At 37.0% G+C, this 24,080-nt stretch overlaps 1 protein-coding gene across 3 annotated transcripts; it reads right to left on the reverse strand.

Annotated features, from left to right (window-relative positions):
* Window positions 1–388: 388 nt before the first annotated feature.
* LOC104112436 (uncharacterized) lies at window positions 389–16,213 on the reverse strand. 3 transcript variants are annotated; one of them, XM_070175136.1, is made up of 10 exons: window positions 15,876–16,213; window positions 15,700–15,759; window positions 14,953–15,000; window positions 13,867–13,999; window positions 13,692–13,768; window positions 7,171–7,269; window positions 7,034–7,104; window positions 6,858–6,948; window positions 6,670–6,783; window positions 389–1,282 (listed from the first exon to the last, which is right to left on the reverse strand). In XM_070175136.1, the coding sequence occupies exons 1-9, from the start codon at window positions 16,107–16,109 to the stop codon at window positions 6,673–6,675; spliced, it is 924 nt and encodes a 307-aa protein (XP_070031237.1). In that variant the 5' UTR covers window positions 16,110–16,213; the 3' UTR covers window positions 389–1,282; window positions 6,670–6,672. The 3 variants fall into 3 exon arrangements, with proteins under 3 accessions (XP_070031237.1, XP_070031236.1, XP_070031235.1); XM_070175135.1 differs by having other exon boundaries at window positions 1,222–1,349; window positions 15,876–16,212; XM_070175134.1 differs by lacking the exon at window positions 389–1,282 and adding an exon at window positions 1,351–1,642 and having other exon boundaries at window positions 15,876–16,209.
* Window positions 16,214–24,080: the final 7,867 nt, after the last annotated feature.

Genomic DNA, 24,080 nt, shown 5'->3' on the forward strand with positions numbered 1-24,080 from the left:
ACACATACATAGATGCTTACTTCCACATTTCGAAAAAATAAAATATTTCAACAAAGAGGATCGCCAACTCAAAACAGATTTGTCCACAAAAGCTTACTGGAAGTAATAGATTTTCAAGGTCTGTGTCTATTAAATTTTTTATAGGCAAAAAGGATCAGCTAATGTTAGTGCCAAAGTAAATCTCTGGAAAAAGATGGCTTTAGACAGTTAATTTATGGCTAATAGCTAAGAGTTGTATTTACAACCACATAACAGGAAGCCAAGAAACTAAAAATGTGCACTAGAAAACTTCTGCATGTACAAGAGGAGTAAATAACATGTAAAACAAGTTTTAAAAAAAAAAAGATCAACTCATTTGATCCACAAAATCAACTAGTAGGCAAGTCACTTAGCACAAAATACCTTGAATAAACTCAAAGCAGAAAACCAAAGCTTAAAGCTTACACAGAGAAGTAAAATTTATAATTGTGGAAATTCCATAATATAGAAAATCTTTACTGCATTGCAAATAAAAACAGTTGCGATTCTTCTGATATTAGAACTAATTGATTATTATGGTAGCATTTCTTCTTGCAATACCTCAGTCCATTCTCAGTTTTTCCCAGCACCCTCTATGTCATAGATTAATGATTTAATTACTTCTTTCTTCAATTTTAGTCAAATTACAACCCAAAAGAGCATACTCATGCTAAGGCTGGAACTGGACAGCGTGAAGAGAAGTAAATAATTGTTCATTTTAAGAAACAAAGTGTTATAACTTGAATTGACTAACACAAATTAGCAAGCAAGGAGTCTTGACTAAGCCTAGTTGCAAAGTGTAGGTATCACTAAGCGGTCTTCTTACTAAAAAAGCTCATCAGCTCTGCAATTCTTTGGTGTCTCACTGATTACACAAAGTCAGAAGCTTTGGAAGGGAAAATGCATGGCCAACAATATGGAACAAGAAGAAACTAGGCATACACATATCACATTCCAGTCAATAAACGGGTATCCTAATATACGGAAGCTGCTAGAGATGGAGGCTAAAATGATCGTGGAAAGACCTCTAATAGCCCAACTGTATGCTACATGCAAAGAGGCAAAAGCTGTAACATTACTTGATTCTTGAATCGCACTTTACCTTTGAAGAAACAATTCTTCGATCATGGGAAAAGCATGTCTTGTGTAATGGCATAAGATTAAGTGCCAACACTCTTGATGTTAAAAGGAGAGACAACACCAAACAAACAAATTGTCTTAATTTGTGATGTGGCATTGAAGCTGGCATATGGAAGCATCCCACCTAAGGAAGAGGAACGCATTCAACAAGATCAGATGGAATCTGGTATATTGACTGAAAGAAGTTGTGGCTGAAAGGAAAAACTTACATATGATTTGGACATTGAAAAGTATGAATATTTAACAGACTTAAAATACAAGGAGCCAAAACAACATTTACAAGAAAGAAGTTATGCAGACAGCAAGATAGACACAGAGATGCAATTTTAAAGCTACAACCAGAAAACCTCTAATATACTCAAATTTATGTAGGCCACCATCTTCACAAGTAAGATGATCTGTCATCCAACCCAGTTTACTGATACCATGGAAATTCAAGGCGATAGGTTGGTTCGCATTTATTCTGTCAGTAACTGGAAGGTCCCTAAGAAAAGAAAAAGAAAATAGATGAGCCCCTAAAGAAAGCACAGAATGTGAACAGGATATCAGTATCAAAAGTGATGAAATACCCGGTGATTTCTATAAAGGAATGGCAATCCAAAATCGAAACCATATTACTAACTGGAAAAGTGCAAGTGAAATACATATTGATATATGAAACACTTCAACATTGAGTAGGTACAAGAGCCACAAAGCCGCTTAGAACGGTAAAAGGAAAGACAACAGGGTGGAGACAATCCTCTGGCTCGAACTGATAATTTTTACTCCTTAATAATTATCATAAGTGTGAAGACTTTTAGGTTAACTTATCCTACTAAAATATCCTTCAAAAGCTGAATGACTAAAGTACCCTCTACTTAATGATTTTAGGTTAAGTATGCAATATTATGAAGAACTCAATAGTCATTGTTTTTCTTCTTTCCATTGTCTAATATATCAATAGTTACTTCTTTAATACTACCTCTTAATTAGCCTCCCACTCTTCCTCCTCTTTAATTTTCTTAACTAGCTTCCATAACCCATCAAATTCATACGTCAAGTTATTATCCAAAGTACTTCAACATTTGCAAGTAGCAACAAATGTGTATGCAAGGAACAAAGATCAAATAACGAAGCAGAGAATTGGACGATCGATAACATTCTATATGAGATACAAAGTGTTTTTAAGGTATCTGAAACCCAAAACATGAAATGGAGTCTTCAAACGTGTGTATTGTTTATGGGTTTGTTGTACTTCTTTTGCTCTATTTTTAGTATTTTAAATTTTCTCTGAATGTTTAGTTAGGTGGAATATTGAGATGCTTGCTATTATAGTTATATCATGAATATCCACTCTTTGACTAGACGCAATATTTGATCTTGGTATGTTTATCATGGCTAACATTTACAAAGTCGTACTAACAACTAGCCTTTGCAATTATTGTAAAATATTGATTGTTAAAACTGAATTGCTCACAAACTGCAGGTCTGTTCATGCCATCATTGCTCGTGTGGAAAACAATTATATGAAATTTTAAAATATAAATATCATGGGATGGAAAAATGTTTATTCCGTCCTATTTCTCCCTCGTCAGTAGCTAGCATTTTTGTTTATTAATTGTATTTTAGGTTGACACTGACGCATATTTCTCTTTCTTATCCGATGTTCAAGTTGTTATTTTCCCAAGCACTATATTTGTTTATATCATTTTTTTCTATTAACATTTATTTGAGATTAGTCGTTTTATTTTTAAACTAAGACAAATCGCTATAACCCATTTCAAATTGAGTATAGAATTATATGAAATTTGAATTTATCCCTCTAAGTTACCTAACAAGAGTTATAAACACTTTGTGCTGTTTTTGTTCTTAATATATGTGGATATCACATTTTGATGTTTAATATTCTTTTATGAAGGTTTGATTTTCTTTGTTTTTTGGTACAAATCTTCCAATTTATATTGTTTGTATTTATTGACGTGGATACACGTACAACGTACGTGTCCAAAAACTAGTTTTATAAAAGCAAAAGTACACCAAGATGAACAACTCACAGGATTGGACTAAAAGAAAAGCTAAACCAATCAGATAAGTTTATTGCATGTCATATAGGACAGTGTTCTTTTGATAGACTAGTCTTAGGGTACGCGCGTTGCGCATGTAACCCATGTTACGATCAAAATCTTTTTAAAAATTACATAAATATTATTAAAAATATCTTGATTTATAGAATAAAACTAAAGGAAATAGTTAACTTCCTAAAATATGAATGTTAATTTTGTTTAAATAATTCTATATGAAAAGAAACGTCACCCCACAAAGTCCCGATATGTCTTATTGGATTTCAGATACATGGGCTTTCTATCTAGTTTAAAAGCTTAGAATAAACAGAATATGTTAATTTGTATTAGCATTACTCACGACAGTATGTAAGTCAGACTGTAACATCTAAACTTCTTTATAAGAAACAACTTATAAGGTTAAGCTGAATGTAACAAGCTTGTATGATTCTAAGAAAATGAACAATAAAGAGAATCATTGCAATTATATAAGGAACCATGAATATACTATAGTTTTATCTATTATTCATTGTTAAATAATTTTACAATTTTGTATGTATAATATTTTGAAGAAATAGTACATCATTGAAGGGTAATATGATCTATCAACGTTACAAAAAGATATGCTCATCCATAAATAATTGTTTGTGTTATAATATTCTTAGTTTTGGAGACAAAGACACATTAACTATAAATTTATAAAAGAGCAAGGATGGTCCGTTTCTTACATTGAATTATATGAACTTGGCACATTCCAAAAAAAATGAAATTATGTTCAATATAAAAACATAACATTTGTAAAATTCAAAATGTTAGGAGTAATTAAAAAGGTAAATAAACCATTCATAAGTTTTTGTTTGATAAGTAGCAAAGTTGCCGAGAATTTGGAATTGCAAATGATTGATTCCTTCTTGAAAAGATATTTTCTCATTTATTTAACCTAGATTTTAGAAATTAAAGACAATTTGATTCCTTCTTGAAAACTATTTTCCTCATTTATTTATGGTAGGAAATTTAGGGTATCTTTTTACCTTTTTTATTTATATTAGAATTTTACGAATGTTCTATTTTTCTTTTAACCATGTAAATTAAAGTGTATTTCATAATTCATATTAGGAAAAATTGTAATTATAGTAATAAATTTCTTTTTTATTTAAATTAGGAATTATTAAATATTTTAATGACAACTTTATTCCTTCTTAAAAAGATAATTTTCTTTTTTATTTACATTTAGGATACTTTTTTCTAAAAAGTTATTTCAAAGGAATCAAATTAATAATAAAATTTGTTAGAGACCCTTGGCTACCGCTTGGTTGTCATAAACGAACATAATTCAGAGGCAAAAGTAGATACAATTTCTTTCTTACGCATTTTGAAGGAATTATAGTTTAGTTCAAATTAGTTTTTTTTTTCTCTAAATTTTGGAGTAAGGATCTAGAAAAGTCAAAGTTATTTATTTATAATAAATTTCAATAGTTCTAAATATTATGAGTTTCTACATAGTTCAAATAAGGAAAGATTTAATAACCAAAATTTTATTTGATTTTAAAATCCTACATATTAGGAGAATAATTAAATTACAACTTTGTCTAATATGAAAGCTATTTTTAAAGGGTAATTTTTTATTGAAAGGACAAACCAAGGTGCAATTATTTTGCTTTTGCTACATTGCGTTCCGTTTAAACAAAATTATTGAGCCCTTGTATTTTGCTGAAGACAAAATTGAGTTATTTATGAAGTGATCTTTTTGTTATATCTAACTTTTCAAATCAATTTATTAGAATTTTCAGAGAATTTATTTGTTTTACTATTGTGCCTATATGAACTAACCCACAAATTCAAATGTTTAACAGCACTACTTGTATACTTTATATGCATAATAGGTGTTAGAAGGAAGTTATAAACTCTACTCTAAATCTCTTGCACATATCTGCACTTAAGGCAACAAGACATGATCTCTATACAACTTAGTACTGTCATAATCAAATCAATTCTCTTTGTCCTGTACTTGATTACCTATGTTGTTATTTTAGGGAGTCTATAGGCTGATTACACCAGATAGAACTAGCCGTCCCTCACGGAAGTAGCTTTTAAGTTTCCCCTCAACAGTTAAGAAACCTATTGTCCTTTACATAGACGGAAACCTATATCTCCTGTTTGGCATCATACATGTTCATCTGTAAAGCAACACAAACAACTACGCCTCAGTTCTAAACAAGTTCGGTTCGGCTATATAAATCCTCATTGACCATGTTACTCCATATAAACTCTTCTCAAACCAATATCATACAAATAAAATAAAAATAAAAATAAAAGGTACTAGAAGTTTTTTATATTTTCTACTGACGTGTAAATCTTTAAGACGCTAAACAACTCCTAAAAAAATATAGGATGTAAAGTAACAGTGCTGACATGACTAAAACATATTCTCAACTAATAGGTATTGCCTATGTAGCAGTGTTATCAAAGACTCTTATTTGAAGCGCGCTTAAGCCCTGTTGAAGCTCAGGATAGGCGCCTCACTGCACTTAGGCCGCGCTTTAGTGTAGGCAAGCATTAAGGCATGCACTTCATTGACCATATGTTCTATTTTGAATATAGCGGTGCTAAACGATAAATAGGAATGGCAAAAAAGATACATTAATTGTTAAGGTGATCATTATGAATGACGGTGTTACTTTTTTCTTGCATTACATATAATTGTGCAATTACATCCCATACTTCAATTCTGCTTTGTACTTAAATCCCTGTTAGACCTAGAGGGCTTTTTAACGCTTTTAGCATGTGACAACAGTGCTATATAGATTCTTTTCTTCCATTGTGCAATATTTTTCGCTTAGTCTGCAAGGATCCCAAGATATTGGAGATCCTTCGAGACAACTTCCTTCCAAATGATTTTAGGTCTACCTCATCCCCTTTTAATACCTCCACTTATCATGGTTTCACATCTATTGACCAATGCATCTAGTGGTCGGTGCAAGACATGCCCAAACCATCTCAAGCGACTCACTCATTATATCGCTGATATGTGCTACTTGAACCTTCTTGCAGATGTGGGCATTTCTGGTCTTGTTTAGAAATTCTCAGAAAAATTAATACTTTTTCCTGAATCATGTCAAATGTTCTACTATAAACTACCATAGAAAATGAGAGCTTAATAAATGGAAGTATTTCCAATATTATCATCTAAGATATCATAACCATCTGCAGAATCTTACTTTTGAGAGGAAACAAAAGAAAAACCTAGTAATAAAGTGTTTTAAATTTGTCTCACAGCAGAAAGATTGTATCAGAAATAGAATTATTTCAAGTTCTTCGACGAGTTATTTTTGTCGTTTCAGAGTCATAATCCAGCCACAAAAGAACACCCCCCCCCCCCCACACACACACACACACACCAAAAAAAAAAAAACACAAAGGGCCCGACCTGTCAAAAAGATAAAGAAAGAAAGGAGGCAAAAACTTCACTTACTTTTCACTTATCTTCCGACTTAAGTTGGCCCCCAAGTAAGATAAGTCCCACAGTTGAAAAAGCAGATAAAATGGTTGATGAATAGGACATTACAAGCAGAACTCCTCGCAGGGACTGCACCAAAACACTATTTCATAAATACCAACACAGAGACAAATATAAATATGAGTGGTTTTCGAGTTAGTTACCTTCGCAAGCAACAAAGCATTGTCATTTGCATACTGTAAGGAGCTCTCTTGTATACTCTCTACGCCTTGACTTAATTTCCAAGAAAGTAAACTGTATTCCAAATAGCAGACATGGAATTCTTAAACAACCTTCGATGAAAAAGATATAGAGGTTGCAGTTCAAAAGAAACAATTACCCAAAGATAAATGCAATGCCAGCTCCAATGTAGGCTTTTCCTGAGGTCAATTCAACCTGAAGCTCCCCAAACTGAAGCAAAATACTCTTAGGATAAACGCAAGTTTCCAAAAAAAGTATCAATGCACCATTTAATACCTTAAATGTCCTGGTTTGCTGCTTAGGTTCTTCACCAGTAATCCCAGATACTGGACTTGCAGACAACAGCCTCCCAGTCTTTATCATTACTTTAGCAATCTATAGTGATCAAGTATCAAAATTTAGGAGCAAAGAAATAATTGGATGTATCAAGTAGAGTGCTATTGCAGAATAAATTATATCTGACAACAGTTCTCAGTTATTTCACCCAATTGCCTTGAAGCGAAGAGATTAATCTGGGTAAAACTTGAGGAACAAGCTGCATGCATAACCTTAGTCTCTTGTGCCAAAGATCTATTAACCATTATGTGAGAAGGCACTGTGAGAAAGTACGGGAGAAAATATGTTATTGATATTGAATGAACAATACAATACAAGAGGTTATTATTTATAGTTATACTATATAAGGACATACTACTCATCTACCAATGTGGGGCAATACTACACTATATACATGCTGTAAACTAACACTCCCCCTCAAGCCGGTGCATACAAATCATATGTACCGAGCTTGTTACATATATAACCAATACGAGTACCAGTGAGAGACTTGGTGAAAATATCTGCAAGTTGATCATTCGACCTCACAAACTTTGTAGCAATCTCTCCTGAAAGTATCTTTTCTCTGACGAAGTGACAATCAATCTCAATGTGTTTAGTTCTCTCATGGAACACCGGATTTAATGCAATATGAAGGGCAGCTTGATTATCGCACACAAGTTCCATCCGGCTAATTTCACCAAATTTCGAGCAATTGTTTGGTTCAGACTAGCTAACATGTTGCCATAGCCATTGCTCGATATTCTGCTTCTGCACTAGACCGAGCAACTACATTCTGTTTCTTGCTCTTCCAGGACACTAAATTTCCTCCTACTAAAACACAATATCCAGACGTAGAACGTCTATCAGAAAGTGATCCTGCCCAATCAGCATTTGAGTATCCAATGATCTGCTCATGACCTCGATCCTCAAAGAGTAGCCCTTTGCCTGGAGCCGATTTTATATATCAAATAATGCGGACAACTGCATCCCAATGACTATCACAGGGAGAATTCATAAACTGACTTACAACACTCACAGGATGAGAAATGTTGGGTCTAGTCACTGTGAGATAATTTAATTTTCCAACCAGCCGCCTATAGCTTGCAGGATCGCTAAGCGGCTCCCCCTGTCCTGGCATAAGTTTAGAACTCGGATCCATCGGAGTGTCAACAGGTCTGCAACCTATCATCCCCGTCTCCTCAAGAATGTCTAGAGCATATTTTCTTTGAGAAATAACAATACCTGAGCTAGACTGGGCAACCTCAATACCTAGAAAGTACTTCAATCTGTCTAGATCCTTAGTTTGGAAGTGCTGGAAGAGATGTTGCTTCAGATTGGTAATACCATCCTGATCATTGCCAGTAATAACAATATCATCAACATAGACTACCAGATAAATACAGAGACTTGAAGCAGAGTGCCGATAAAACACAGAGTGATCAGCTACACTACGAGTCATGCCAAACTCCTGGATAACCGTGCTGAACTTATCAAACCATGCTCGAGGAGACTGCTTTAGACCATAAAGTGACCGACGCAAGCGACATACAAGGCCACGAGACTCACCCTGAGCAACAAAACCAGGTAGTTGCTCCAAATAAACCTCATCCTCGAGATCACCGTGAAGAAAGGCATTTTTAATGTCCAGCTGATAGAGGGGCCTATGACGAACCGCAGCCATGGATAGAAAAAGGCGGACTGAAGCCACTTTAGCCACGGGAGAGAAGGTATTACTGTAATCGAGCCCAAATATCTGAGTATATCCTTTGGCAACAAGACGGGCCTTAAGTCGATCAATCTGTCCATCGAGACCAACTTTGACTGCATAAACTCAACGACAACCAACAGTAGATTTACCTGAGGGAAGAGGAACAAGCTCCCAAGTACCACTTGTATATAAAGCAGACATCTCGTCACTCATAGCATGTCGTCATCCTAGATGAGACAACGCTTCACCTGTAGACTTAAGAGTGGAAACCGAGGACAAAGAAGATATAAAAGCATAATGCGGATATGACAGACGATGATAGCTCAAACCGACATAATGAGGATTAGGGTTAAGTGTGGTCTGTATACCTTTCCACAGTGCAATCGGTGTACTAGGAGCAGGGACCGCAGCAGGAGCAGGGTCAGGTGCAGGACGAGAACCAGTTGGGCCTGATGGAGGACGCAAACGACGATGATAAGTCAAGAGTGGTGTTTTTGTGGCTGGGGAACTAGGGGGAACAACGCTAGACTCCTCAACGGTTAGTATGGATGAAACCTCTGTGGTTGAAGGTGGAGGAGGAGCTATAGTAAACTCCTCAAAGGTCGGTATAGGTAAGACCTCAGATATATCATGGTGGTCAGCAGAGGTAAAGAAAGGTTTAGACTCAAAAAATGTGACGTCAGCTGACATAAGGTACCTACGAAGATCTGGAGAACAACAACGATATCCCTTCTGAACACGAGAATAATCAAGGAAGACACACTTGAGAGCACAAGGAGCTAACTTATCTTTTCCAGGGGCTAAGTTATGAACAAAACACGTGCTCCCAAAAACACAAGGTGGAAGAGAGTATAAGGGTGACTGGGGAAACAATATTGAATGCGGAATCTGATTCTTGATGGGAGATGAAGGCATCCGATTAATCAAATAACAAGTTGTGAGAACTGCATCGCCCCAAAAACGCAACGGAACACGAGATTCAATTAGAAGTGTGCGACCAGTCTCAATAAGGTGCCTATTCTTTGTCTCAGCGACCCCATTTTGCTGAGGGGTATAAGGACAAGATATCTGATGAATAATTCCTTGAGAAGTCATAAACTGCTAAAATTGAGAAGATAAATATTCTAAGGCAGTATCACTGCGAAAAATGCGAATAGAAACACCAAATTGGTTTTTGATTTCAGCAAAGAAACTCTGGAATATAGAAAATAACTAAGAACGATCTTTCATTAAGAAAAGCCAAGTACATCTTGAATAATCATCAATGAAACTGACAAAATAACAAAATCCCAAGGATGAACTGACTCTACTAGAACCCCATATATCAGAATGAACTAAGTAGAAGACAGACTCTGCATGACTCTCAACATTACGCGAAAAGGAGGCTCGGGTATGTTTCCCAAGTTGACACGGCTCACAATCTAATGTAGACAAACTAGATAAACTAGGCACCATCTTCTGAAGTTTGGATAAACTCGAATGTCCTAAACGTCTGTGGATTAGATCTGGAGGATCTGTAACTAGACATGTTATGGAAGGACTGAGTGAGTTAAGGTAGTAAAGACCTTCTGATTCACGTCCTGTACCAATTGTCTGTCCCGTACTGCGGTCCTGCATAATAAAAGAATCGTCAATAAAATATATACCACAATGGAGGGCACGAGTCAAACAACTAACAGATGCAAGACTAAAAGAACAGTCAGGGACATAAAGAACGGAATCTAGGGTGATAGAAAACAAGAGATTAGCTTGTCCAACTCCTTTTACCTTAGTTTGACATCCATTGGCTAAAGTAACAATGGGAAGAGACTGTGAATATACAATATTTGACAAAAGTGATATATTACTAGAGATGTGATCAGAAGTGCCGGAGTCCATGACCCATGGGCCAAGAGTGCTAGACTGGGAAACACAAGCAAAAGAATTACCAGTAACAGAAATATCAGTCTGAGCAACTGAGGCTACTTGTGGAGATGTCTGCTTACTTGCTCGATACTGAAGGAGCTCAATTATTCTTCTTTAGATAAAGAAAATCCTTGGTTACCTGGAGTCTCGTTCTGAGCAATGTAAGCATTTTTGGGTGGACGACTATGTAAGAAATAGCACATTTCACGAGTGTGTCCAAGTTTGTGACAATAAAAACACTTGGGTCTAGATCTTCCAAAATGACCTCTTCCTCGTCTATGCTCCATAGTTTGAGATGCCCGAACATCCATTGTCTGGGATGCAAGAACAGAGGAATTAAGTATTTGTGATGAGATCACTGGTGGACTTGGTGCTGCAGCAAGGCGGAGTAATCGAGAGAATAATTCATCAATTGTCGGGACAAACGGACTAGCCAAAATCTGGTGGCGTACTGAATCAAGATCATTAGGAAGTCCAGCGAGGGTAAGAACGAGAAACATCTTCTGTCACTGCTCTTGTTGTTTTTCCACACTAGCAGAAACTGGCATCAACTTCTCAAATTCCTCCATGACTGCCTGAACTTGACCCAAGTAAGTAGACATATCCAATTCCTGCTTCTTTAAGTTTGTCATCCGCGATATCACATCATAGAAGCGAGATATGTCATTAATGTATAAAGTGTGTGCCTTTGCCCAAACCAAATAACATGTCTGGAATGGACGAAACAAGGGCATCAACTTGGAATCAATAGATCGCCACAAGATGCTACATAACTGAGCATCGATTGTTGCCCAAAGTGATATTGCCTTTTCATCTCCATCGCTAGACTGTTTGATTAGATGATCTTGAACACCTTGACCTCTACACCATAACTCGACAGATGAAGCCCAAGCTAAGTAGTTTGAACCTCCCATTAAAGGTTCCGAGGTAATAATAGCACTAGAGCTTCCAGAACTCATGTTTCTAGACCCAAAAGCATCAAATCCCAAAGACATTGTTGCAAATTATTACCAAATAAGAGAAAGAATCAACTGTAATCTACTGAAACAGTGTACAGAAACACAGAAACAGAATATTGAAATACTATAGCTGTCGGAATCTACTATAGATGTCGGAATAGTACTGTAGCTGTCGGAAAAAACTCAAAGTTGTCGGAATGAAATGAAAACAGCAGGGGTAGGATCGGAATTACCAGGCGACCCAACTGTTCTGAAGGAATATTTTCAAAAAATGGCCGGAAGTGGTCGTACGCGCCGGCGCGTGAGCTCACGCGCGTGAGCTTCTGGTGGTGCGTGTTGGCACGTGGAGGCGCGTGAAGAGGCTGCTGCCGGAGCTTTTCACTAGGGCTTGGTCGCCGGATAGTGACGACTCTTGTGGTAGTGTTGGATTTTGCACAACACTAACAGAAATGAAGCAAATAGAAAACAACCTTAAAAAAGTACTGATTTCTCTTTCCCGGAATCACTGGAATTTATGCACAGCGATAAGTCTCTCACAATTGCTCCAACACCATGTGAGAAGGCACGGGAGAAAATATGTTATTGATATTGGATGAACAATACAATACAAGAGGTCCTTATTTATAGCTATACTATACAAGGACATACTACTCCTCTACCAATGTGGGACAATACTACACCATATACATGTTGTAAACTAACACATTACAGACTACTGCTCTAGAATTAAATTAACTCAAGGAAGACCAATGACAATTCATTTTAGCATCATTCACCCAAACTTCAGATCCAATATACGTAAACCTACTAACATATTCCACGCGGGATACACATATCACATCGCGTCACCTTGTAGTATGCTTGTCAAGTTTAGCTTTTGGAGTATTTTTACTCCTCTATGCCTAACCTGGCTCTACTCTCTAGTGCCAGTTCTCAGAACTCAAGTTCACACAACTTGGCTTGTCAGCTTGTTAGGCTTTCTCCTGATTTATGTGACAACCCCAATCCATATTCCAAGTGGTAGACAACCAAACCTTTATAAGCCCCTCAAATGAGTGCCACTCTTACGTAACCACTGGATGTTTCCCATCATTATCCAGGCTATTAGATATGAGAGATGCGCTATAATTCCTCAAAGACCCCCATAACATATGTCTTGCTCAGATTACCAAATTCAAAATGTTTATTTTTCCTGAGAGAACTGTGCAACATAGGGTAATATAGAATGCTACAGGCCGAGGGCATGACCATGCCAATCAACTTTACTTTGACGTTCAAGTATAAGGAGATCATTGACAGAGATGAGACCATCAGACATGCCAGGGATTGTTAAAATAAAAAAATTGAGAAACTAAGGCGCTACAAAACTGTCATCTAATCAAGGCGCTAGATTAACAGATGAAACTACGATAAAAAGCAAACAAGAAACAGCAGCAAAACAAAAGTAGAAATATCAGTGTCCCGCCTCTAACTCTTACACCCTCTGTCCTCATCCAAACACTGAACTAAGTCCTTTTCCCATATCAGTGTCCCGCCTCTAACTCATTCACCTTCAAAATAGCACATGGATAATCAACAACTGATAATTTTAAGTTAAATTTTAATCCCTAAAAAAATCATTGTATATGTGGAGAGATAACCCCTTCGCCATTGGCTCAGAGCCACATACAACCATGAAAACAAAAGGGAGAAAAAGGAAAATATGCAGAGAGATCAACTATGTTTCCTTTGCAGCAGACAAACACAACAACAAGAAAAGAAGAGGATAATTCTTTTTCTTATGCCATTTCAAAAAAAAAATATTATTTTTCTTATGTAAATGGATGACCTTTACTCCTATATTCAAAAGATTTAGGGAATACATTCTTTTAACACTTAAAAAGTTGTATGGAAATTATATAAAGTACCTTCTGTACTTCACCTTCTCCATATTGTCCCATGGACTGGAACCTTCTTCCAGCTGATAATAAGCGCCTTCCAAGTGCTAACTAGTAATAAGAATGAAATTCAGATGGAAAAAAGAATTCAATTTGCTTGTTAAAAATAAGTAGTAAAGCATCATAGTTGTAGGCTCTTTCTTGCCTGATTTTTGATAGCCTGACAATGAGCCAACCAATAGAGGCAGCTTGTTCACTAAAGCTGTGGATGTTGATGTATCAGCCCGTTCCCATGCTCGGCTTATATTTAATAATGTCTCTCCCACCTCCTCACCACACTACAAATGCAAAATTAAACGATCATCTGTAATGTGCTTCTCTCAGTGAGTTTTGCTTTCTTTCATCCTCTATTGTTATAATGGTGGCTTGATACTTGATAGTTTCAAAATTCAAATTTACATAAAGGGGAACAGAATCAGTTAACAACAGCATGTTGGGGGAAAAAAGAAACCATAGCTGAATAAGGGCAAAGATGATTAATCAACTTGTTTAAGACCGAAATACAGAAAAAATCCAGTTGGATGACTACTGAAACTGTTGAAAGTTATTTTATTCTTTTCTGGATATCCCATTGAGGATATCTTTAGAAAAAATAGGAGATACCTTTCTTTTATACCATCAGAAGCATATTGCATCTTTTATCATCTTACTGTTAATTACATGACAAAAAACCATGGTTTTGTTTTTTGTTTTTACAATACGTCCATCAATCCAATCTCAGGTTACTCCAGTGCTGAGCAATATTCAATTTTATTTTCTATTTAACTTTCCAAAAAGGACCCTCTTCATAGTCTCTTAACAATAGAATATTGGCAAAATATGAGGAAGCATATCCAGAGAAACATGTCTGAACATGTGATGAATGGCAAACCCCTGTCAAGATTCATTCCCGTATTCATCTGAGACGGGAGGTTTTGTAGTCATAATGAGCACGAACAATTTTTTAGCAGAAAGTATCCAGCTGTGACTGAACAAGAAACTTGAGTACACATCTAATAGCTGCAATCAGATCATATAAGACACTTGTTCTATAATGTGAAGATGCCAAATATAGAACGCCTATCCCTTGGATGATTAAATTTTAAAGCGCCAATAGTAACATCCTAAAGATTAATTTTGAATAGTACAACTAGCCGAATCATATTGCTGATCCAAGTTTTATCAGTTTCATGATTGAGATGTTAAACATTGTAAAGAAGTTAAAAAAGAAATAACCAGTATAGGTACTAACCTCATCTTTAATTGGCCCATTTGAAAGATCAAATGCTGCATCGTTCAGCTACACCATGTTCAAATTTTATTAGTCAGGACTTAAACAAAACAACAAACGCCCCACCCCCTTCAACGATGCAAATCAAACCCAAACATCCAGACCACTAAACAAACCATATTGAATATTCGAAAGTTACATAAATGACCCTGGGCATAGTAGGAAGGCAACAATACCAGAGCCAAAGCAACATTGCCAGTGACAGAGAAAAAGAAAACTACCCGACAAAAAGTTACAACAAGTATTTTGCGACCCGATATATCACTCCAACTTGCAGTTTTGTTTCCACTGTCATAAGAAAGAAAATTACTAAAGGGCCAAGAGTGCTTGAGGTGTATTAAAAAAAAAAAAAAAGGATGACTAAAGAGCAAAAAATGCTTGAGTGTGTGTTGGAACACTTCTCAAAAGAGTGATAAGTTGCAACTTGGAATGATATATTAGACAATGCTATTTATGTGTTCTAGTGATAGAACAAGCCTATTATGGATTATTGAACGTGAACAATTTCAGATTCAGATAACATAAGGAGTTATTTTGACGGTTGGTACAGTTTCAAAATGTCATAACCAGTCAATAAACAGATAAACTCATCAGCTACTGTTCAAAATAAAATCAACAAAACAGTTCCAAGATACAAAATGCATTGTACTAAATGTGACTAACTACACACATGAGAAGAAAATAAACTACACAAAAAAATTAACTTACATCTAAGCGAAGATCACGAGGAAGCTGGGAAAAATAATCTGCAGGTAGCACAAAACTGTCCTGGAAAAAAAAACGGAGGAAAATTAATGAAGGGACTTAATTAGCATAACACTCATGGCACAAGGGAACCCCAATTACAAATACTGAATCAAAAATGAAATGAGTGTGGGTCTTACGGCGACATCTTGCAGAAGAATTTGAGGGTCTGGTTCGAGAGATTTAGAGGAATCTGATTCTGTAACAGCAAACGGCACTCTTCTTCTACGAGAATCGAATTCGAGGAAATTATTGCGAGAAGATGGTGTAGGAAAAAGAGTGGAGATGTGAAGCGGACATTTGGTGAAACCAAGAGTAGTAGGAGTTGGAGAAAAACAATGGATATGTTGATGAAGTGAGAAAGAGGAAGCCATTGAAGCAGAAGAGACGGGCACAATATAGAGAGTGGCAAATTTTCAAAACTCAGTTAAATTGGGCCATATTTGGTGTCTTGGTTTCGTGGCTGTGGTTTAGTTTCGCCACTTCGCATCTTGCTTCAGCCAATCACATTTCTTGGATTTCATCTTAATTATAATACTACAGATTTCATAGTATAGATTTTTTCTAAAAGAATGTCAAATCCTATTTGTACTAGCGGTTGAACTTAAAACCACAAGTTTTAGCAACTGATGTCATTGATTGAATAGTAATTTTATTTCTGGATTTGTATTTGCAATTTCGCATTCCAAATCTCACACATTTTCATTGCATTCATAAAAAACATTAATAACCTTCCCCGCTCTTCTCCAATCTCCACTATGTCCATTTAGGGTGGTGCATGTAAATATCGAATTATCATACCGAAAATAAAAAAATTGGTATTTAGTATTTGATATGGTATTTGGTTTAAATTTTAAAAAATATTGGTATTAGGTATGCATTTGGTATTTTAAAATGAAATATCGATACCGTATTGAAATATATAGAATATTACACAATACACATATTATAATACCGAAATACCGATACCGTACCGAAATATATAATAAGTTATAAAATACACATATTATTGATTATAACATACTAAGTTACATAATACTTTTCTTTGGTATTGCATGTTGAGGCTGGCAATAAAGCTCATGTACTTCTTTAGAAAAATGGAGGAACAATGTAGGCCGCAGATTTTTGGCTCTTATTCTCTAGGATGGCAAGTATCTTACCGTAATACTTTTACAATTTTAGGGCATTTCTTCTCGTGTATTGAATTGCATCTGTTGGATTAGTCTTTGTTGTATTTTCTAACTTCGGCAATTAGCTCTAAGCAAGTCACAAGATATTTTCAATGATAAAATTTATTCCTTTATGTACCATTTTTCTCTCTATGGGTTGATACTTACTGGTTTTGGATAAAATCTTGTCAATAGTCATGTGAGCTTAGAACATGTTTATTTTTATATTTGTGAATACTTTAATTAAAGATATTACAATTTATGGATTTATACACTAGTTAATATTGAAACCAAACAAATCGAAGTTATCGTACCGAGTAAACCCAAAACCGAAAGGAGAAAAGCCAAACCATACCGAATATAATTAGGTACGGTATTGGGACCCCAGTAGTATTATCTTGTGCCGATTGTTCAACAGGCACAAGCTCTCTACCCTATTTCATAGTCTTAGACTCTTCCCCATGAGTCCCAAACCTATCATCACCTCCTTCTATAACAACCCCTTCATGAGCTATGGACAACATGTTCTCTTTTGCCTCTTTATCTTGTACATCCATGGAGAATTCAATTGAAGAAGGAGTGTTACCTGTGGACACAAGACCAGGAGCAGTCTTTGTTGAGTCAAACTTTTTGGAACTATTAGTTTGATCTACCTTTGACCCCTTTTTCATGGGCGAACTTGAAATTTTCTGATTTTCTTCTTTGTCAACAGTACTCTGTTTATCCCCTTTTTTTCTGGAGAAGTAGGAGAATGGCTCTGGGCTACAAATATTTTGGGAGTCAAGATTTTGCGACTCCTATGTGAACCAGAACTCGAGTGGGTAGGAGAGGAGACAAACTGTGGGGGTGACTCTCTCCTAAGGTTTTGGTTAGCAGTGGTGTGGGGTGAGGAGTCTAATATCGGTGTTTCAACAGGTGAGGAATCAATGAGGATGTCACTTGGAACATTCGAGGTTGTTTGATTTTCAGCCATGGTGAGAAGAAGAGAAGGGATTTGGCAGTTTGAAGAGAGGCAAAAAAATGGGTTTTTGAAATTTGATGGGAGGAGTTGTGACAGTGATAGATGTATTTATGATGGATAAGGGACCGGTTAAGAAAGGGCGACAGTTTTGGGAGTTGCGTCGGTTCCCAATGGGCGAGACGTTTGGGTTCAAAGGACGCAAAGAAAAAGTAACTAACATGCTGATGACGTGGCACTTGCTTTAACCGTTTAAAATTGTGCATGAGAGAACATAGAAACTACTAACCTGTGTCAGGAGAACCAGGCTCCCTAACTAATCTTGCATCTGTAAGCTTTGCCATTTTTACCAGCGCGTACTGCGTCAACTGCCTATTTGCTCTGTAATCATCACGCGTGTCTACCTGTAACGATATAGAGATGAGTTAGACTTTTCCAGAAAATACTTTTTAGCTAATTTTACCTAAACATTTCTTTCATAACCAATCATCGAGGGACCAGGTTCTCAGTTGGGATTTATCAACCCCAGTGCCAGACGATTTCTTTCAAAATGTTCTCTACTCAAGGCCTTGGTAAATATATGTGCAATCTGATTTTCTGTGCTGCAGAATTTCATGCAAATGAGCCCCTTTTTAACATTGTCTCTGAGGAAGTGGTGGTGCACATCAATGTGCTCGGTTCTCTTATGTTGGACTGAATTTTTGGCCATATTGAGTGCACCTGTATTGTTGCATAGGAGAGGCACACAATCTGAGAACACTCCAAAGTCTTCCAGTTGTTGCTTGATCCACAGCGATTGAGCACAGCAAGAAGCAACTGCTACATATTCTGCTTTTGTAGTTGAGAGTGCCACTGAGTTTTGCTTCCTTGTACCCCCACGAGATTAGGCAATAACCCAGGAAATATGCCATTCCATACATGTTTTTCCTGTCCACCAGATATCCTTCATAATCAGCGTCAGCATACCCAATAAGATCAATATTGTCACTTGAGGGATAGTAGAGAACTAGGTCATGCGTTCCTTTGAGATATCTCAATATTCTTTTGGCAGCCTTCAGATGAGATTCATTTGGACTGGATTGAAACCTTGCACACAGGACCACGCTGAACACAATGTCTGGTCTACTTGCAGTGAGATACAAGAGTGACCTTATGATCCCTCTATTCATGGTCTGATTTACAGGGGAACTAGGTTCATCCATGTTTAGACGGGTAGCTGTGGCAATAGGGGTGTCGATGACTTTTGATGCTTCTATGTCAAACCTTTTCAGCAATTCCTTGACGTACTTATGTTGACTTATCAATGTTCCCTTTTGAGATTGCTTCACTTGAAGTCCTAGAAAGAAATTTAATTCTCCCATCATACTCATCTCGAACTCACTCCCCATGAGTTTTGCAAATTCTTCACAAAGAGAGTCAGTTGTGGCTCCAAAGATGATATGATCAACATATACTTGAACAATGAGCAGGTTCCTCCCTCGTTTCTTCAGAAAAAGAGTGTTGTCAATTTTTCCTCTTGTAAATCCATTTTCTAGAAGAAATTTTGACAACCTTTCATACCAAGCCCGGGGATCCTGCTTTAGCCCTTACAATGCCTTGTCTAGTTTGAACACATGCTCAAGATGCTCCTGACACTCAAAACCAGGAGGCTGCTTGACATAGACTTCTTCTTTTAGATAGCCATTTAGAAATGCACTTTTGACATCCATTTGGAACAGTGTGAACTCCATATGAGATGCAAAGGCAATAAGAATTTTAATGGCTTCCATTCGAGCAACTGGAGCAAATATTTCATCATAATCGATCCCTTTATTCCTGATTGTAGCCTTGAACTACAAGCCTTGCCTTATTTCTTGTTGTATTGCCAAACTCATCAAGTTTGTTCCTGAATACCCTCCTGGTTTATATGATAGTTTGATCTACAGGTCGAGGGACCAGGTGCATACCTTGCTTCTTTCCAATTGATGCAGCTCATCTTGCATGGTTGTGATCCAGTCTGCATCTTTCAACGCTTCTTACTTCAGCAAGTGGAGTAACTTGGACTGCATCAACAACTCTATTTTCAACTTCAGTTATTGTGATTGAGAATCTGGGTTCCTCTATGTCAGTTGGAGATTCATTTGTGCCATTGTCATTTGAATCCTTGACCTAACTCATCATGTCAGGTTTTTCATTTGTCATATCAACGTCTTCACTAGGGACAGATAAGGGTTCTCCATCTTGATCAACATGTTTGTCTTTCTCATAGTAGAGGTGAGATTCATCAAAGATCACATGTATACTTTCCTCAATACATTGAGTCCTTTTGTTGTACACTTTGTAAGCTTTGCTTTACGATGAGTATCCCAGAAAAATTCCTTCATCACTTTTGGCATAGAATTTTCCAAGAGCTTCATTTCCATTGTTGTGAACAAAGCATTTACACCCAAAAGTCCTTAGATGTTTTAGCTTGGGCTTCCTTCTATTCAACAGTTCATATGTAGTTTTTTTCAGAAAGGACCTGATCATGCACATGTTCACCAAACAACAGGCAATGTTGACAACTTCTGCCCATAAATTCTTTGAAATCCCAATGTCAATCAACATTGTTCTTTCCATGTCTTCAAGAGTTCTATTCTTCCTCTCCACGACACAATTTTATTGAGGTGTTCTTGGTGCTGAGAAATTGTGAGTGATACCATTTTCGGTACAGAACTCATCAAATTTGGCATTGTCAAACTCTGTCCCATGATCAAACCCGATGTTGGCTACCTTATTACCCATCTTCACTTGGATCTTCTTGACAAAAGCAATGAACACTTCAAAGGTTTCATCCCTGGTCCTGAGAAACAGAGTCCAGGTGAATCTGGAGTAGTCATCAACTATCACAAAGATGTACTTCTTTCCTCCTCTGCTTGACACCCTCATAGGTCCACATAGATCCATATGAAGGAGATCAAGTGGACTTGAGGTGATGACTTCCATTTTGGGCTTGAATGAGGATCTGACTTGCTTGCCTTTTACACATGCGTCACACACTTTGTGATTCTTGAAGCTTGACTTAGACAGACCACGAACCATGTCTTTCCTGACCAATTTGTTCAGCAATATGAAGCTTGAATGACCCAGCCTCTTGTGCCATAGTTTAAAATCATCATCTATGACACTTAGACAGCTGAGATCACCATTCTGTGGAGACTCAAAATCAGCAACATAGATATTTTTGTATCTTTTTGCTACTAGTACCACCTCATCAGTTATTAGGTTTGTGAATGTACAAATATTTGACACAAATTCCACCTTGTTTCCCTTGTCACAAATCTGGGAAACACTTAGCAAGTTGTACTTTAACTCGTTCACATAGTACACATTTTCGATTGAGTGTGAGAGAGACTTCCCAATCCTTCCAACTCCTAGAATGTATCCTTTTTTTCCATTTCCAAAGGACACACTCCCTCCTTGCATGAATTTAAGTGAAAGGAAATTGTTTGTACTTCCAGTCATATGCTTTGAACAGCTACTATCCATGTACCATTGTAGGCTGCTTCCTTTCACTGTTCCCTGCACAAGAAGATCATGAGTTAAACTTAGGAACCCAAACTAGTTTGGATCCCTTATAATGAGGAAAGAGGTGAATGAGGGATCTTTTGTTCCATGCAGGCATCATGTGTTTTTTATATGAGGGACCAGGTTCTCTACCAGTAGTTACTTTTTCAGCAAAAGATTTGTTTTTCTGTTGTGACTGAAATCTAGTCTTACAGTTTTCTTTAAAGTGCCCATTGTTACCGCAGTGAGTGTAAAGCCAACTGTCAGGTACAGTAACGTACTTGATATGAGGGTTGTAGGGAATCTTTTCCCTTTGAAACCCAATTCCCTGCCTGTTTCCCCCATTGTTTGTGTACATGGCAGTGAAAGCATCAGATGACCAGGTCCATTTGAGTGACTTTTCAAGATCACTCTTCACTTTGCCTAGTTCTTCCTGAAGTTGTTTTTTTTTCAAGGTTAGCACACAAACTAGACTTCACTGAATTTAACTCACTTTCAAGCTTAATGTGTGCTTCGCTCGCAACTTCCTTTCCCTTTTGAGAACTTTCGGGCCTACTCTCCATTTTAAGTTCCCCAATTGTTTCCTTCAAATCCACTAACACCACTAATATGTCATCTCTCTCGTGCTCAAGGTTTGTAATATTTTCATCTAAGTTATCCTTCTCTTTCTTCAGGTTCTCAATTTTTTCTTTTAAGTCAACTACAACAACTTCAAGGTCATCTGTGGTCTGTTCTACTTCTCTTAACTCCACAAGTAAAGCATCTTTATCATTTATAAGACCGTGATAAGCATCAATTAACATATTTTCCAATGACATGAGTTTTTTTAGGAGAATAAGATTTCAGATTTCTCTGAACATCCAGAAAATTTACCTCATCATCGTCGTCATTTTCATCATCATCAGACTGAGCCATCAAGGCAAAGATTGAATCATACTCAGTTGCTTCACTTTCCACTGCCATCATTGAACTATCACCATGATCATTTTCTTCTTCATATTCGCTGAAAGAGTCTCCCCATGCAGCAAGAGCTTGTTTTACAACATTGTCAGCGACATTCTTTCTATTGAGGCGTTTATCAGGAACCGGGTTCCTCTTGGCTATTTTGTCAAAGTTGTTTTTGTACTGATCTTGCTTTAGGAGAGGGTAATCCTTGATGAGGTGTCCTGGCTTGCCACATTTATGACAGAGGTCATAATTGTTTTGGCTTACTAGAACTTCCCCTTTTTGGAATGCCTCCATTCCTGCGAACCATCTTCTGGAATCTTCTTGTCAAGTAAGCCATATCACCTTCCTCACCACTTGAATCATTTATGTCCGTCTTGAGGACCAGGTTCTTCTCCCTCTTGGACTCTCTTCTTTCATTGTCCTTCTTCTTGTTGTTGTTCTTCTTCATTTCATATATTTTCAGATTGCCAACAAGCTCATCAATGGTTAGCTCCTGCAAGTCTTTCGCCTCTGTAATAACGTTCACTTTGCTTTCCCAAGAACTGGGTAGCACACTAAGGATTTTTCTGACAAGCTTGTTTCTTGGAATGATTTCACCAAGAGAGTGAAGCTCATTGATGATAGAGGTGAACCGAGTATGCATATCTTGGATGGATTCATCGTCTTTCATCCTGAAGAGCTCATATTCAAGTGTGAGCATGTCGATCTTGGATTGCTTCACTTGTGTTGTTCCTTCATGAGTTGTTTGAAGGGCTTCCCAAATTTCCTTGGCTGACTGACATGCTGATATCCTGTTGTATTCATCAGGACCAATGCCACAAACAAGAATTTTCTTTGCACGAAAATTCTTCTCTACCGCCTTTCGATCAACATCATTGAATTCCTTCCTTGTCTTGGGAATGGATACAGCTGGGTCGCCAAGGTTCTTAGTAGGGACAAAGGTTCAGTCACATATGACATCCCATAGCTCAGAATCTTTAGCCATGATGAAGTCGTGCATCCTAGTTTTCCACCATCCGTAATACTGTCCATTGAACCTTGGTGGTCTATAAGTGGACTGGCCTTCTTCGAAGTTTGGAGGATCAACCATGAGGATCCTTTCTAGGTGTTAACCTGATAGAAATAACCCGCTCTGATACCAATTAATAAAATATAAGGGTCCACCAAACTCTATAGAGAACCAGATTCTCTATTAGTTCTACTAGAACACACGCACGCTACTGTAAGTAAATAACAAGAGGATTTTTACGTGGAAAATTTCCAACTCAACGGGATTAAAAACCACAACCTACCCTTGTAGGATTTCAACTTCACCACTGAGCAACTTTTAGATTACAACCTCTGCAACCTAGGAATTAACCTATTAATTCCTCACTAACTTGTAATACTCTATTACAAGCCACTTTGTAATAACTCTATTACAAAGACTTTACAACTCGACTAACTCTAGCCAAGACTCAAACACAAAGGTTTAAGGTTTACAAAGGGTTTCCTACAGAATTCTTCTAAACAAGCTAAGTAGGAATTATAATTGAAGAACTATTACAAAGTTACAACTTAACTAAGGACATACAATGACTTGCTATGGGGAACTGGTCCGTAGTAGTGTTGCTCTTTGTTCTTGATGCACTTAAGAATTGATTGTTTGATGATCAATGATTGTGAGGGAGCTTCAATGATTTCTCTAAGTGAACAACTGATTTGTTTTACCTTCCTTGATGTTAATAATGCATTTGTGACATCAC

The sequence above is a fragment of the Nicotiana tomentosiformis genome, chromosome 5 (genome assembly GCF_000390325.3).
Source record: "Nicotiana tomentosiformis chromosome 5, ASM39032v3, whole genome shotgun sequence".
Taxonomy (NCBI): domain Eukaryota; kingdom Viridiplantae; phylum Streptophyta; class Magnoliopsida; order Solanales; family Solanaceae; genus Nicotiana; species Nicotiana tomentosiformis.